This window comes from Eschrichtius robustus, chromosome 14, assembly GCF_028021215.1.
Source record: "Eschrichtius robustus isolate mEscRob2 chromosome 14, mEscRob2.pri, whole genome shotgun sequence".
Classification (NCBI taxonomy): Eukaryota; Metazoa; Chordata; class Mammalia; order Artiodactyla; family Eschrichtiidae; genus Eschrichtius; species Eschrichtius robustus.
In genome coordinates, this window is record NC_090837.1 from 52,057,149 (window position 1) to 52,075,040 (window position 17,892).

A 17,892-nucleotide genomic window follows, 5' to 3' on the forward strand; every position below is an offset into this window, starting at 1 on the left:
GTTGTCAGATTTCTACCAAATGATATATGGAAAGACCAGACCTGTATGCACCATTTCTCATGAGGTAGCTCTGGAAGTTGTCAGTTTCGGCAAGACCAATATGTAAAACCACTGGAACAGGTTAAATGCTTCCTGATTCAGTGCCTTCTGAGAGATTCACATATTTCACCACCAAATAGCAGCAGAGAATCTGACTGAAACACATGGAAAATTCAGAGATTAGCTTATGCATCTAAAGATTTTGATTGAAAACCTCTTAAAACAGGGTACCAGTTCTGGGAAAGATGGAATCAGCACACTCCCTCCTGTCTCTTCTACCACATCACTCAGGGCAACCATAAATCATGGACAGATTTAAAGCATGGAGCTCTGAGAACTCTGAACTGTAAAAGGGAGCAGGTGAATTGGGGATGGAGACTAGCATTGAACTGGGGTTGGAGACTAGCATTCAAAGCTCCACCAAACCAGGGAGAGTTTACCATTTTTTCCCTCCAGTATCACATGGCATGTACTCACCAGCACTCCAAAACTCAGAATCACATACCAAGTGTGAACTGAAAGAGCTCTAAAAGAAGGCCTCTTTTTCTGGACTGGGGAGCTGCAAAAGGAATTCCTGAGGGTCAGAGAGTTGAGAAGTCTCCTGTTTCTTCTTATTTTTTTCTTCTCTCCTATCCCAGCCTCCAAGCAATATTGTTACAGAAGCACAGTGATGGCAGCAGTGTCCAGGCAGGTGCCTAAGACTCTGAGGGAGGGAACCCTTCATGTGGTCAGAAGAGCATGACTGCAAGAGCACTTTTCTTCCTCTCTGTGTCCTCCTGCTGCATTGCCCTGTATGCAGATAGAATTACTGAAAGTCTGCAGCAGAGCAGGGAAAATAAAGCCCAAGCTTTCTGGCTAGAGGACCAGGAAGGGAGACCCAGGGAATCCAGAAAATGATGGGAAAGTCACAAAGAGTAGAGAGATCAAGAGAGCAATCCTGAGATCATCTCTAGTTTTGTACACATGTGGCTCAGGACCTAAACAGCATACCACAGGCTTTGAGAACTAAGTACAGAGTGGAACACACTCAGGTCCCAGACTGGCCACTGGGTGGCGCATATAAGGGCCTGATATGGATAGCACTAAAAATATTTGAAAACTGAGCTAATATTGGAACCAATATCAGAAGGCAGTCAGAACTTGCCGGCTGAGCTTGACTTAGTTGATTGCCTGCTAAAAGAAAACAAGATTCTTCATAGAATTTAAATAAGACCCAGAGTCTCATTACAAAATACTTAAAATGTACAGAATGCAATCCAAAACAACTTGTCATAGAAAAACAGGAAAAATCTTAAAAGAAAAGAGAATCAAAATATGCTAACCACAAATGGACATAGATGTTGTCATTATCAAAGACTTTAAAGCAGTTATTATAAACATGTTCTTAGATATAAAGACAAATACTCTGGAAACAAATGAAAAGTCTCTGCAGAGAAATAGAAGATATAAAGAAGAACCAAATGGAAAAACTTGTAGAACTGAAAAATACAATAAGCAAAATAAAAAATTCATTGAATGCTTTCAGCAGCAGAATAGAAATGAGAGAAGAAAGAGGCAGTGAATTTGATGTTAAAACAACAGAAAGTCTCCAATCTGAAAGACAAAACAAAATATTGAAAAAAATGAACAGTGCCTCATGGACCTGTGAAACAATACATCTAGTATTTATATCTTTGAAGTCCCAGAAGAATAAGACAAGAGTGCATTGTAATATATATTCAGCACACATGTTGGCAGAGTGAGAATTAGACCCGGGCAACCTATCTTCAGAGATCACGTTCATAGCTATTCACTATTTCCTCTTGGTCATAAAAGGATCTCACTCGTCATTTAAGAGCATAGAGAGACCCTGGCAAAATAATCCTTGTCCAGAAAGGAATGCTTATCATCAGTAAAAACCTCAGAGAACTATTAATTATGATGACTTCAGTTCCATTCTGAAAATCTGAGGATGTGAATGAAAAGAAATTCAAGGAAGGAAATAGGAAAAGCTTTATAGAGTAGTCCCTGGGATTACCCAAATGGCTGATCCTTTTATCAGCCACTTCATTGATTTAAGTTAGTCATGATCCTTGTGCTTTTTTCTTTGCGAAGCATTCTTATCTGTTGTTATTTTTGTCGATTATGATCTTAAGTTTCAGGTTAACGGGAAATATTATTTCTAGTGTGGTAAGTGATGAGAATGGATGTTTATAAATGATAACAAATTTGTGTCTTTGTTGCTTTTTCTCCCCCTCCTAACCTGCTTTAGTTGCTCTGACTTACTACCCCTTTATATCCAGTTATCAGTGCACAGAGGGGTGGAGTACTTAAGCTACCTTGTGAGGTAGAAAACTGTGATGTCAGAATTCTCCAGGAAAACAAGTGGTTAACTGAGAAGTGACTGACCACACAGTCTTAAACTTAGATTCAAGTTGGAACCTCACCAGTAGGAACAGAAAAACAAACATTAAAATTAGACCAATTTGGACATCTTGTGGATAAAGACAAGAGAGAATGCACAAAGCAAGAGCTTCCAGTGATCCCTGCTTAGAAACCGAGAATGTGAGGGATGCGGAGAAAGAATCCTGGGCCCTGGAAGAAATGTGCAAACTGTAGAGTGCAACACAAAATGGCCAGGACACTTGGGCCCACTCAGATTTAATTCTTGAGATGAATGTTGGGAAGTTACCAGAGCTTGATTGTGTGTTAATCACTTCTGAAAGCTATTGCTTGCTTGTCATTGCCATATTTTATTTATGAATTGTTTTAACTTTTAAAAATGTTTTTATCTCCCCTCCCCTCATATACTTAGTCTTCTTTCTGAAGAGTAATTAGCAAAGTCTCTGAGTGAATCCAGTAATCCCATGTTTTCATCCCTGTGATTTTATAGAAAACTCATTATATTTAGTACTTTTAAAGTATAGCCTTTATTTTTTAAAAATTCAATGACAACCACTTTCCATTTCTGATATGATAGTGGGCTTTCATTATATACTCTGTTAATAATTTCTTGGCAATTTTATGAGCATCTAATTCTGTTCTTTTCCTTCCCCATTTTGTTTCTTCTGCATATTTCCATTAGCCGAGAATATTTAGACAAAAGAGAAGAGCAAAGACAAGCAAGAGAAGAAAGGTTTGTATATCTCTTCTTTCCCATTGTAACCAAATGGCACGTGACTTTGCACTCAACCAAGCATGCACAGGAGACTGTGTTAACTCAAATATAATAGCTTCACCTAAGACACCTAAGACCTTGGGTACCTGGCATTTTGCAGAATAGAGTGTCCTGGTTATCTCAATTTTCCAAGAAAGTACAGATTTATTACTTAGTGCCATCATGGTGTGAGATATGTGTCTGTTCCTACAAAACTGTTCACCAAATAAGGATATTAGTTTGGCATATTGGCATATGGTATATATTTTAAATGCTTTGCACCACCACTGCTGAGCCTGGGTTAGGTGTCCCTCCTGTGTGTTTCCAAGTCACTTGTTCAGCATTTCTTCAACAAATACTTGAGTGCACACTATGCCATGCGCTGACTGGGGTACCACATCCTCCTGAGACTCTCCATGGAGGTGCATGGTCATTTGCCTGTCTTCCTACCGAACTGTACTCAGTTCCTGGATGGCAGGAACCATGCCTGATTTTCCTTGGTGTCCCAGTGCCCGCCACAGGGCTTGCGCATAGCAGGCACTTAAGAAGGATGTATCGAATAAATGAGCAAAGGAGCCAACAGCTTTAAAATATTTAAGCTGTAAACCATTTCAGTGTTCATTTCAATAGCAACATACTTTGAATCCCATTAAACCATGCCAAGTTAATGTATTCAGTGTCTGGTAAACTTAGATAAGCACAGGAAATTGTTTTTGGAAGTAGACCAGCAAAAGGCAAGTTTACCCCCTAGCACTGTACAGCCTGCAGTTATTCCCTCCACCACCAGATGGGGTTACTGCATGGAGAGCTGAAAGGCTGAGTTCATGCCAGAGCCAGTCAGGACCCTAACAGTCTCTGAATTATGCCAATAAAAAGTGGAATTGTGCTAATTTTTTTTTAGACACCATCAGCTAAATAGATCAGGACAGTCTGAGGCAGGGAAGAGTGGATGCTGCCTGTGTTCAATTTAAAAATTAGATGCTTACGTCAGCCTCATAAACAAAACCATGGCGTTGCTTTAATTCCAGCATTCTGTTAGATTATTGCCATCCTGGTAATCAGTTGTGGCCAGCAAGTTTAGAGTGAAAGATGCTGGCAAAGAAACAAAGAGACTTCTTTTTGTCTAATTAGTACCTGTTTTTGACATTGGGGGACATGACGTATACCCAAGTTTAAGAAATCGAATTTTATGTTTTAGATTCCCCACCAGATTCTGCACTTTTTTGAACTTTTGGACAACTTGACTGTCATGTTATGTCTGCACAGGCAAGTCCTCAAAGCTCCTGGAGAGATGACCAGGTGCTGTGTCCAGGTCTGAACTGATTCAGACTGACCTTGAATTTTTCCCAAATCACTTAGGGCTACTACCTCTTTCCGAGTATTATTTACTGCTCTTTTCCCCAAAGTAGAGCATAACTTATACCTGGAAAATTCATGCAGAGGAGTTTTCCACTCCTCTTCTCTCCCTTCTTCTTCTGCTCTCCGTCCTCAGCCCCACACCACCCATCTACCTGGGCGTTCTTAGCTGGTGCAGGAGTGGGTTCTCCATGGCTCCACGGGGAATTCCTTCCTTACAGCCCACCTCTGTTTCCCCAGAGGTTTGGGGAAGCAGCCAAGCATTTTCCTTTGATTTGGACCAGCCACTTTTCCTGGTTAGTTGGCTGCTTGAATTACCTGGTAAAGGTGGAAGTGAGGGAGATATACTTTCATCCCTTGTTGGAAAACAGTTGGGAGTTCCTGTTAAGCCAGGAAAAGATAAGATTTCCAAGTATAATGGAATTTGGAAATGGAAAACTAATGGAGATCAGAGGTGGAAAGAGACATGGAAGAGGACTCTTGTTTGGTCCCATGACTCTTACCCCTAATGCAAAGACTCAAAAAGACAGCAAGAGGCACAGCAGAGGGTTTTTGAGGTTCATATCATCGAGTTTAACGAGATAAATGTCATTTTGCTATTTTGAGGGGTAATGGACTTAATTTTTAATTTTAAAATTTCATTTCATGTCATCTCATTCCATAATTTCAGGCAAAGTGTTTTACTGATAATGGTGCAGACCCAGAGTAAGTTTCTGTTAGGTCTATTTCTAATTTTTTAAAGTATTATAAGAGAGGATCTCTCTGATATTGATTGACTTGACATTCATGAATAATCCTTTTTTAGGAGTGGTAAGGAATGAGATGCAGGCTGGGAACTATTGGAGTGGGGTGGGGGTCAGGGTGGAGAGTAGTCTGAGGGAGACAGCGGGACATGGAGAGGAGGTACCTTATGGGAAACAGGTTCTGAGGACAGAGTGCAAGGGGGAAGTTGGGACTGGGCAAAGATTTGGGAAATTATGCATGAAAGTGATCATGAAGCAGTAAGAGAGGGTTCTGAGCACAGTCTGTGGACAGAGTAGAACTTAGAGGGAGCCAGGTTTTGATTTAATGTAAGGTAGAATTTCTGAGTAGTTGGGTGGCAGGACGAGTCATTAGTAAGTCGGTGTAGTTGAAAGTCAAGCAGGGTTTCTATTGGACCCTGCGAAAAGAGATGATCATATGTTCCCTTGACGGCAGTACCAGCCCTGCCACCTGCAACCCTGGTGGGTATTGAGCTCATGCCAAAGTTTGTTTCTGTACCTCCCCCTGAACTATGAGTGCCAAGAAGGTGGGGTTTTTCTTGTGTATTATTAAATCTCTAGTGCCTACTGCAGTTTTTAGCACATGACAGGCACGCAACAGGATATTTAATAAATAACGAAAAGACAAAGACATGGACAGAGGCAGGATAACGAGACTGTTTCAACAAGGGTAGCAAAGGTGAAAAAGTCTTTTTGGGGGGCTGTGGTCTGTGGATAGAAAATCCAGTGCTTTGTACCTGGGAGGCTACATCAGAGTCTGTGGGTTGGGGGTGGTGTTGCTAGGCAGCCAGAGATGTGACAGTCATCAAATGGGCTGGCGGGCTCCTAGATCAAGTACCACTTAGAGTCACTGTCTAAGGGAAGGTCAGGATATAGGTCCAGCTTCCTCCCCAGGTTCTGTGGGAGATAGCTCTCCACGCCGGGTAGCCTGGCTTTCCCCGTGCACGCCCGTTTACCCTCACCACTCTGGCCCATCTCGGGGGAACACTGAAAGATTTAGTGGTTCTTGACACCTGGGCCTCCCCACCCCTGCCATTTTTTAAAGTTTTTAATTGTGGGAAAATACACATAACATAAAATTTGTTATTTTAACCATTTTTAAGTGTATAATTCAGTAGTGTTAAATACATTCACGTATTTGTGCAACCAGCCTCCAGAACTCTTTATCTGTAGAACTGAAAATTCCTACCCATTTAATAAGGCCCCGTGCCCCTTCCCCTGCCATTTTTGTTTACCATATAGACATCCCCGGAATGATTCAGATTAAACCCCTGACTCTCCCCCTGTCTCAAGGATCCTCAAGGATGACATCTGTGAGCCGAGGGGAGCACGGGAGTAGTCTTCGAGTCATATCTACCCAGAATCGGGATGAGCCACCCCTGGGGTCCCCCGGAAAATGGGGTGAACCCTTTGGCTGCCAGTACATACCTGCTAGCTTGGCTGCCCACAGGGAGTGGAATGGAGAGGCCAGGTCCAGGGCCGGGCCAGCTGAATGGAGGTTGGTGATGGGTTGTCCTGCTGGCCTGAAGCCTTTTGTGCGAGGCTTTCTTACCTCTCTCCCTGGACCCTTCTGATTTTGTTAGGGCACTGTTTCCCTCCTCCAGGATTCCGATCTCCTGGACATGTGCAGGCCCCTTGGTTTGCACTTTTTTCCTTCCTGTCCCGCGTTCTGTCGCAGACGGCTTGGACTCCATGTGGGGACACCTGTGCTCAGGAACTCCTCCTGGGCTCGCAGCATTCCTGGCCTTCCGTTTGCCCCCAGACCTTTTAAAATACGGGCTCTGACTCTTGCCCTCAAGACCACTTTCTTCCACGTTTCCTGTCACTTCCACAGCCAGGTGGTTTTTCCTTACTGGTCTGAATCAAGTTCAGAAATATCTTCCTTTTGGTCCCTCTTGCGCTTTTCGAGAGGTGACATTGTTGGCAAGGAAAGTCCAGAGTTTCTAAAGCTTTCTTTCTGGGTCTAGCGTCACCCGGTAAGGGTGACACAGATGTTTGTAAATGCAGATCCGTCCCACGTCTTCTATCAGAGATTGACCATGAAAGTACACTCACTCCCCAAGAAAGTGCAATCAGCTGGCTCTGCCCCCTGGTGCCCTGGGCTGCAGGGAGACGTGCAGGTAGGCTACTGCTTGGCAGGTCCCTCACTGCACACTTCGCCTGCTTCCCGTCAGCCAACGAATGCACAGTGCCGAAGGAAAGAGCAAAGGATGGTAATCTTCGTGGTCTCAAAAATCCTATTATCTGCTTGTTGAAAACAGACCTACACACGTGAAAAGATGACTACATATGCCAGGCAGTAAATGTAAAATGCCATCAGAGTTGAATGGACTACATATCCGACATGAGTTCAGAGGCAAGGCCAGGATCACTTCCAGCTGTGGTGGTCAAGGCAGGCCTGCCGGAGGGAGACGCGCGTGCGAGCCTGTCCTGAAGGGCAGACTGACTGCCTTGGGACAGGCAGAGAGAAGGGGTGATGACTACAGACGTGGGGGGCCACGCCCCCCGAAGGATGGACGAAGAAACGCGTGCTTTTTAAATGCATTCTTTTGAAAGGTTTTACATGTGCACTCTGCCTTTCTTATCAGGCTGAAGTAAAAGTGCGGTATGCAGTATCTGGGGGTGGGGGCTTGCCCATTGGAAGAAACTGAAGCAGTGAACCTGGATGGATGTGAGGGAGGGTCTGGAATAAGCTGTTTCAAAGTTTCATGGTGGGTACGATAGTCAGAAACCTGCTACAGCTGAGTTCATAAATTTATTCCTGAACAAATAATGGTGGGTAAAATTAGCAGACATCTGGAAGAGGCACATATTTCAAGTTATTTTGGTCTGATCTATAAAGCACACTATGAGGAAGATGATTGGTAGCTGGTCTTAATAAACAGTTACTGGGTTCTGCCTGCCTGAAATGCAAAACAGATGTATCTTTGTTCTTTTAAACTGACTTTGATGAATAAACTATATGTGACGTCAGGTCCAAGCTATTGGATGTCTGAGTCCTACTCAGAAATATTTTAGAATATAAAAAACTTTCCATGGTCGACACCGAGAGAACAAAGTGAATTCCAGCCACATTGCTGTTAGCATTGAAGCAGGTTCAGAAATCCAGAGAGGGCTTCGTCCAACAACCTTTTGGTATTTTGGGGCATTGTTCCTCTCTGCTGCACCAAGGCACCCTCGCATTTCACAGCTTCGAGCTCTGAGGGAGTGTGGTTTTCAGCTGTCACTGCTGGGGCTTTTTGATGGTCATTATTGCTGTTTTGCTTGTTGGTACAAATGTTTCCTAAAAGAGCAAAATAGGATTCTGCAGCAGTGATCTAGTATCTGGAGACTGTGATGTTGCCACTTCCCCCTGTTTGTTTGGTTATGAATGATGCAGGATTTTTAATCATTAGCATCTTGGCTTTGCTGGGTGTTTTTGGCAGACGGGCCCTCCAGCCAGCCCTGCGCTGCGCTCTGTGCATCAGGAAACCAGCTCACTCTGCAGGTGTTTCATCCATAAACAAGCATCAGCCACGGGCTCCTCTTTCTTTTTACGGAAACCCTTTGGAATTTAACTTGCAGATACAAATACTTGGAGCAGTTGGCAGCTGAGGCGCATGAGAAGGAACTGAGAAGCCGGAGTGTGAGCCGGGGCAGAGCTGACCTCTCCTTGGACCTGACCTCACCGGCAGCCCCTGCCTCACCCACCCCCCTGAGCCGTTGCCCTTCATCTCTAGACTCGCAAGAGGCTCTCACGGTATCATCTTCCTCCCCAGGAACAGTTCAGCATCCCCAAGGTGAGTGCAGGGACAGTAGAGGGGAACTGATGAGTTAATTAACATCAGACAGGCTTCTTCTGGGCAGCGGTAACCATTCCTACGTGCAAACTCATACTGAGGCAACTAATGGGAGGCTTCGGGCGTGACTGTGACCCGAGCTGTCCCTAATAACTAGGGGTCTGCAGAGCCACTTACTAAAGCAAAAGTATTTATTGTAAAGATTGCAAGGTATGATCATTGAAAAGGGAGAATGCCAAAAATCAGACTTACTTTGACATTTAATCCTAATTCACAGGGTAATAAGTTAGGATTAATTTATTACTCTGTAATTTGCATGTTATTTATCTATTGGATCTGCCCGATAAAGTGACCCCTTTTAAATGTTTCTCCCATAAGAATTATTGGTCTGGTTTAAGTTAAACTGATGGAGGATAAAATGAATCAAAGTGAGCAAGGAAATGTGGACCTCGTGAAAATAGAAGTTAAATATTGAAGAAGAAAAAAATAGAATATAGTAAAGATGATTGGCACATGCTGTGGGGTGGGTGTAGATGCCTGTGGGCAGTCGGACAGGCTCTCCCTGGAGAAAGTCCCTCTCATCTTAGCTTATCTGGAGAAAAACAATGATAGTGTACGCTGCAGCCTTAGAGCATCAGCAGTTTTCCTGATGGCTCTGCGAATTGTGGGTCCGTTTCCTTTCACATTATCAGGGAGGATGGTTCTCGGCTACAGGCACCTAACACTGCGTGTTGACTAACCCTGCAGCCAGAACTGCTTGGTTTGAGTGTTATGGCTTGCAGCCTGATGTAGACCTAGCCAACTGAAGAAAACAGAGACACTAAACTTTTAACTCTATGAGGGTTGACTAAATATGGTGTGAAGTCTAATTTAAACAAGGCAGGACTCCATGACCTCAGCAGAACTGGATGTAATGGAATAGTCTTGTCTGTCCAATTCTTTGCTGGCTCACTGAGCCTCAGGGCTCAATCTGCTTGAGCAGGCTGGTTCCACCCCAGCTTCCCATCACATCGAGTCACTCCTGGTCCGTGAGCCATGGAAGATTGTCCCGGGCAGATGGCTCAGTCGTAATGAGTAATGTCGGTCTTAAAATATTAAGACTCTGAGAATCAGGAAAACAGACTGCTCTGTAACAGCAATGTGCTTTCCCAACTCTGTCTGATATCACTGCCCTATCTAAATTGTGGTATTTCCAGAGGCAATATAAAAAATATTCCCCTGCAAAGCCATGGTTCAGGACTTAATCTTGGGACTTTTAACTCTGAGAGTTGTATCTGCAGCACTTTACAGAATGGTTTTGTCCAAACTGTGAAGTACAGAATGGCCCCAAGCTGAGAAGGAATTGTCAGTATCTGTAAATATTGCTTGTCCTCAAGATTTTTAATCTGCTTGATGTTTGTGGCAAAAAGACAGTTCCTCAGGCATTTGTACAGTTACAGTCAAACTTGAGGCCATCCTATCCCACTAAAAAGACAATATTTTAAACTTCAGTAAGAACACAGGAAATACTTATTTTGTGTATACATAATATGCATTTGGGGAAAATAAAGTTATTTCAGTACGCTTTCAGAGAGATAAATAGCAAATGTCATTTTCCTTTACAGAGAGGGGATTAATAGAGACTAAGAAAATGTTTGACTGAAATCACACCATAAGTGGTATCTGCATCAGAAAAAGGAATACTGGGCTTCAATTTAGACATAATTACAAATTAATAAAATAGCATGGACGTCTGCTTTTTCCTTGGGGGGAGGGGGGAAGCAGTGGCTCTTGTAGAATCTAGAAGTGCTGTCCATCATATGTTAACTCATTATCATCCAAATCAGTTGGAACCAGCAAAGTATTCTAACACCTTGTCCTAACACATAACTGAATTATACAACTGGAAGTTCTAAGGGTAGAAGAAGATATGCTATAAGAGGATGCTGTCAAAGAGAACTGCTGAAGCTTCCTTCTGATTTGGAGCCTTTGCCCTTATGACAGAAGCCTTTCTGTATATATGACAGAAAGGTTTTTCTCAGCCTGGTTTGTTATCATTCTTGGAAGCATTCTGCCAGCTCCCAATTAATAGTCTAAACTTTTCACCAGGTCCAATTTTCAAAGCTCAAAGTAATTTTTTGCTTATCCCTAATATTTAAAATATATTAACAGCTGAAGGAAGAATACAGAATATAATCACACATCCAGATGTTTGTCCTGCACCAAACACCTGGCACGTGGTCCAAACGTGCCGGGCGTTGACTCGCTTTTTCACTCTTTATCCTTGTGGAGTCATATGCTAATAATTCATCTCACATTTCTGTAGTGCTCAGTGCCTTCCTTCCAAATGCTACTATTTAATACCTTGTGGTGCATCTCAGTAAGTAGGGGAAATGCTATTATCCGTGTTTTATTGAGGCTCAAATAGATGGAAGATGTGCTTCAGATCTTGTTGACGCCATGCTGAGAGTAAAACCACTGCTTTGACTTCCAACCGAGCCATTTATCAGGGCATCACGGTGCCATGACATTTGTGGTGGTGCTCCCCTGCACGCCATGCCATCCCCTTGCTGACCCTCTCCCCAGTATCTGTAAAAATTGTGATCTGCATTTCAGAATTATATCTATTAAAAAAAAAAAAAAAAGGGAAAGCAGGTATTTGTTCCTGAATTATATATACCTCAGGGTTAAAGGTCACTTTGTGAGTGCTTATTTGGATTCTGGAGAACTTTTGATAGCAGAAGGTATGGAAACATTAAAGCTTTCTTTACCTTTTCTCTTACAAAATATATTTATAAAGAGGGGGGGGGGCTAATGGTAAAATACCTGTAGCATTATGTGCCATCTAGTGAGAGCTTTCAGCCAAAAACCTTCCCAGCTGTAACTTTTGTGTAAATTATGCCACTGCTCCCACCATCAAGTCAGCGTGTGCTTGAATTATTTTTCACCTGGCCCGCTTGTGGTTCACAGCAGGCGTTTGTCCCAGCGGTGCCTAAGCTTGGTGGTGACGGTCTGAATATTTTTCCTTTGTGTGAAACTATCAGGCCCAAGTGATGAACAAACATATACATGTGTTCTCATTTTCACTGTGCTCTAGTTAACCGAGACAATTAGCCCCCATTTTAGGTAAACATGGAAGGGCCTCGCTCTTCAACCATTGCTTTAATTACCCTTTCCTTATTTTCACTGAGCCCTGGTGGTATCCGTCAGAATTTCTAGAATAAGTTTACTTCCTATTATTTTAAGAAACTTATAGATGACTCTGGAAACAAGTTATTCTCACTAGTTAGAGAAAAAGGCACAGTGTTCTTATTGGGCTAGAGTTCTTCGATGTGACTCTTGAGGAGGTTATTCTGAGGATTAAAGATAATGATAATCTCTGGACCCACATGATGTCAATACAGCAAGGTAACCTATCATGCCAGTGAGTGTCAGATCTAGGTAACCTATATTGTGGAAACAAAGTGGAGAAAACCAGTCATCTCAAAACAAGGTTGAAGGTGGTCCCTGCAGGGTGTCCCAAGGTTGAACTGCCTTCTGTGGAGGCTAGAAGTGTGTTCTTTCCAGGCTCCCTGGTTTGCATACCTGAGTCCCTCCTGAGGCTAAATGGAGAGAAATGACCATTTCCCAGTAAAAGGAAGCTGCTGCCAAGAGTTTACAAGGTGCTTTCACTCACTGATATAGCCATGAAAACATACATAATGGCTAGATTATTTTTAGCTCAATACTCTCTATTTTGCACACAGAAATAACATGTTAGAGATGCATTTAAAATTTTTACCATACTCTATTAATTTTATGTCAAGGATAAATATGTTCAACAGTGATTTTTTTTCTACCTGTAATCAATTCCTAGATATTTCCAAATACCTCATTGTTTGGCCCTGGAGATATAAAATGTGGCTTATATGGCCATGGCCTATTCACCAGCACTCAGCTGGAGGTACTTACAGAAATTATGGACATGGTACACTAATATATTCTCTCACAGATCCAAACATTTAAAGTACTAGTAAATATGATAATTCCTCTAGCTGCCTGATCTTCACACCTGGAAATAAAATACAGACATACAGTTATCAGTTTATTTAAATGAATAATCATTTTTCATCATTTTCATTTATCATCACGGCTGTTGTCATTGTTACCAGTCATTGACTGAGCATCTTTGTCACCTTCATTGTGTAACATGTTTTCAGTTTCCTTCAGGTATAGACACACTCTCCTAGGTTACCCAGTCCACATGGCAGAAATCAGAAACGTCTGGCATCCTATTTCCAAAGGGCACGGTAGTGATGGAATATCATCAATCATCAGCCTAATGCATGCTGGTTCCCTTGCATAAAGCTTTTGGACACCTCCAGTCTAGTATTTCATGAATTGGCAGGAAAATAGATTCCTTGTGGTTCTATGACTCAGGGCCGCCCCAGCTCCCCATAACTCACCTGACTACTGCTACTTAATGCCATTTGGTCAGTGAGACAGAATCTCTTAGGAACTCAACCCAAGGCCAAGGCCGTGCCTGCGAAACCTGCTGTGGAACTTTTTTGAGAGCCTTCACGAATCATTGGGTTTCTCTGCTTGCCATTTCTCTGTCTCTAAGAAATGGAAAAAGGCAAAAACTTTCCCTTTTTTCCTCCTACAGAGAACGACAGTTGCCTGCAATGTGTTTTCTTGTACCAAATTTTAAAACATTAAATAGTCTTGACTTTTCTTAAATCAAAGTATAAATCTTACTGAAGTATACTTAAATAAAGATAAGGCACAGAATGGCATTGGGAAAGTTTGTTTGTTTCTTTGTTTTAAGTTTTGAATTTTCTTTTATTTTATTTTTATACAGCAGGTTCTTATTAGTCATCCATTTTATACACATCAGTGTATACATGTCAGTCCCAATCGCCCAATTCATCACACCACCCCCCCCACCCCCCTGCCACTTACCCCCCTTGGTGTCCATACGTTTGTTCTCTACATCTGTGTCTCAATTTCTGCCCTGCAAACCGGTTCATCTGTACCATTTTTCTAGGTTCCACATATATGCGTTAATATACAATATTTGTTTTTCTCTTTCTGACTTACTTCACTCTGTATGACAGTCTCTAGATCCATCCACGTCTCAACAAATGACCCAATTTCGTTCCTTTTTATGGCTGAGTAATATTCCATTATATATATGGACCACATCTTCTTGATCCATTCATCTGTCGATGGGCATTTAGGTTGCTTCCATGACCTGGCTATTGTAAATAGTGCTGCAATGAACATTGGGGTGCATGTGTCTTTTTGAATTGAGGTTTTCTCTGGATATATGCCCAGTAGTGGGATTGCTGGATCATATGGTAATTCTATTTTTAGTTTTTTAAGGAACCTCCATACTGCTCTCCATAGTGGCTGTATCAATTTACATTCCCACCAACAGTGCAAGAGGGTTCCCTTTTCTCCACACCCTCTCCAGCATTTGTTGTCTGTAGATTTTCTGATGAAGCCCATTCTAACTGGTGTGAGGTGATACCTCATTGTAGTTTTGATTTGATTTCTCTAATAATTAGTGATGTTGAGCAGCTTTTCATATGCTTCTTGGCCATCTGTATGTCTTCTTTGGAGAAATGTCTATTTAGGTCTTCTGCCCAGTTTTGGATTGGATTGTTTGTTTTTTTAATATTGAGCTGCATGAGCTGTTTATATATTTTAGAGATTAATCCTTTGTCCGTTGATTCGTTTGCAAATATTTTCTCCCATTCTGAGGGTTGTCTTTTCGTCTTGTTTATGGTTTCCTTTGCTGTGCAAAAGCTTTTAAGTTTCATTAGGTCCCATTTGTTTATTTTTGTTTTTATTTCCATTACTCTAGGAGGTGGGTCAAAAAACATCTTGCTGTGATTTATGTCAAAGAGTGTTCTGCCTATGTTTTCCTCTAAGAGTTTTATAGTGTCCGGTCTTACATTTAGGTCTCTAATCCATTTTGAGTTTATTTTTGTGTATGGTGTTAGGAAGTGTTCTAATTTCATTCTTTTACATGTAGCTGTCCAGTTTTCCCAGCACCACTTATTGAAGAGACTGTCTTTTCTCCATTGTATATCCTTGCCTCCTTTGCCATAGATTAGTTGACCATAGGTGTGTGGGTTTACCTCTGGACTTTCTATCTTGTTCTGTTCATCTATGTTTCTGTTTTTGTGCCAGTACCATATTGTCTTGATTACTGTAGCTCTGTAGTATAGTCTGAAGTCAGGGAGTCTGATTCCTCCAGCTCTGTTTTTTTCCCTCAAGACTGCTTTGGCTATTCGGGGTCTTTTGTGTCTCCATACAAATTTTAAGATTTTTTGTTCTAGTTCTGTGAAAAATGCCATTGGTAATTTGATAGGGATTGCATTGAATCTGTAGATTGCTTTGGGTAGTATAGTCATTTTCACAATATTGATTCTTCCAATCCAACAACATGGTATATCTCTCCATCTGTTGGTAGCATCTTTAATTTCTTTCATCAGTGTCTTATAGTTTTCTGCATACAGGTCTTTTGTCTCCCTAGGAAGGTTTATTCCTAGGTATTTTATTCTTTTTGTTGCAGTGGTAAATGGGAGTGTTTCCTTAATTTCTCTTTCAGATTTTTCATCAGTAGTGTATAGGAAGGCAAGAGATTTCTGTGCATTAACTTTGTATCCTGCAACTTTACCAAATTCATTGATTAACTCTAGTAGTTTTCTGGTGGCATCTTTAGGATTCTCTATGTATAGTATCATGTCATCTGCAAACAGTGACAATTTTACTTCTTGTTTTCCAATTTTATTCCTTTTATTTCTTTTTCTTCTCTGATCACCGTGGCTAGGACTTCCAAAACTATGTTGAATAATAACAGTGAGAGTGGACATCCTTGTCTCGTTCCTGATCTTAGAGGAAATGCTTTGTTTTTCACCATTGAGAATGATGTTTGCTGTGGGTTTGTCATATATGGCCTTTATTATGTTGAGGTAGGTTCCCTCTATGCCCACTTTATGGAGAGTTTTTATCATAAATGGGTGTTGAATTTTGTCAAAAGCTTTTTCTACATCTGTTGAGGTGATCATATGGTTTTTATTCTTCAATTTGTTAATATGGTGTATCACATTGATTGATTTGCGTATATTGAAGAATCCTTGCATCCCTGGGATGCATCCCTGAGATACATCCCACTTGATCATGGTGTATGATTCTTTTAATGTGTTCTTGGATCCTGTTTGCTAGTATTTTGTTGAGGATTTGTGCATCTATATTCATCAGTGATATTGGTCTGTAATTTTCTTTTTTTGTAGTATCTTTGTTTGGTTTTGCTATCAGTGTAATGGAGACCTCATAGAATGAGTTTGGGAATGTTCCTTCCTCTGCAATTTTTTGGAAGAGTTTGATAAGGATGGGTGTTAGCTCTTCTCTGAATGTGTGATAGAATTCATCTGTGAAGCCATCTGGTCCTGGACTTTTGTTTGTTGCAAGATTTTTAATCACAGTTTCAATTTCATTACTTGTGATGGGTCTGTTCATATTTTCTATTTCTTCCTGGTTCAGTCCTGGAAGGTTATACCTTTCTAAGAATTTGTCCATTTCTTCCAGGTTGTCCATTTTATTGGCATAGCATTGCTTGTAGTAGTCTCTTAGGATGCTTTGTATTTCTGCGGTGTCTGTTGTAACTTCTCCTTTTTCATTTCTAATTTTATTGATTTGAGTCCTCTCCCTCTTTTTCTTGATGAGTCTTGCTAATGGCTTATCAATTTTGTTTATCTTCTTAAAGAACCAGCTTTTAGTTTTATTGATCTTTGCTATTGTTTTCTTTGTTTCTATTTCATTTATTTCTGCTGTGATATTTATGATTTCTTTCCTTCTGCTAACTTTGGGTTTTGTTTGTTCTTCTTTCTCTAGTTCCTTTAGGTATAAGGTTAGATTGTTTATTTGGGATTTTTCTTGTTTCTTGAGGTAGGCTTGTATAGCTATAAACTTCCCTCTTAGAACTGCTTTTGCTGCATCCCATAGGTTTTGGATTGTTGTGTTTTCATTGTCATTTGTCTCTAGGTATTTTTTGATTTCCTCTTTGATTTCTTCAGTGATCTCTTGGTTATTTAGTAATGTAGTGTTTAACCTCCATGTGTTTGTGTTTTTTACGTTTTTTCCCCCTGTAATTCATTTCTAATCTCATAGAGTTGTGGGCAGAAAAGATGCTTGATATGATTTCAGTTTTCTTAAATTTACTGAGGCTTGATTTGTAACCCAAGATATGATCTATCCTGGAGAATGTTCCGTGTGCACTTGAGAAGAAAGTGTAATCTGCTGTTTTTGGATGGAATGTCCTATAAATATCAATTAAATCTATCTGGTTTATTGTGTCATTTAAAGCTTCTGTTTCCTTATTTAGTTTCATTTTGGATGATCTGTCCATTGGTGTAAGTGAGGTGTTAAAGTCCCCCACTATTATTGTGTTACTGTTGATTTCCTCTTTTATAGCTATTAGCAGTTGCCTTATGTATTGAGGTGCTCCTATGTTGGGTGCATATATATTTATAATTGTTATATCTTCTTCTTGGATTAATCCCTTGATCATTATGTAGTGTCCTTCCTTGTCTCTTGTAGCATTCTTTATTTTAAAGTCTATTTTATCTGCTATGAGTATTGCTACTCCAGCTTGTTTTGATTTCCATTTGCGTGGAATATCTTTTTCCATCCCCTCACTTTCAGTCTGTATGTGTCCCTAGGTCTGAAGTGGGTCTCTTGTCGACAGCATATATATGGGTCTTGTTTTTGTATCCATTCAGCAAGCCTGTGTCTTTTGGTTGGAGCATTTAATCCATTCACGTTTAAGGTAATTATCGATATGTATGTTCCT

General features: G+C 41.1%; 1 protein-coding gene across 5 annotated transcripts in view; it reads left to right on the forward strand.

Annotated features, from left to right (window-relative positions):
- FHOD3 (formin homology 2 domain containing 3) overlaps nucleotides 1-17,892 on the forward strand; it is a 491,850-nt gene that overhangs the window by 378,390 nt on the left and 95,568 nt on the right. For all 5 annotated transcript variants that reach the window (XM_068562567.1, XM_068562563.1, XM_068562564.1 and 2 more), the window contains 2 exons: nucleotides 3,104-3,154; nucleotides 8,857-9,071. In XM_068562567.1, the coding sequence (XP_068418668.1) occupies nucleotides 3,104-3,154; nucleotides 8,857-9,071 (266 nt within the window). The remainder of the gene's footprint in view (nucleotides 1-3,103; nucleotides 3,155-8,856; nucleotides 9,072-17,892) is intronic.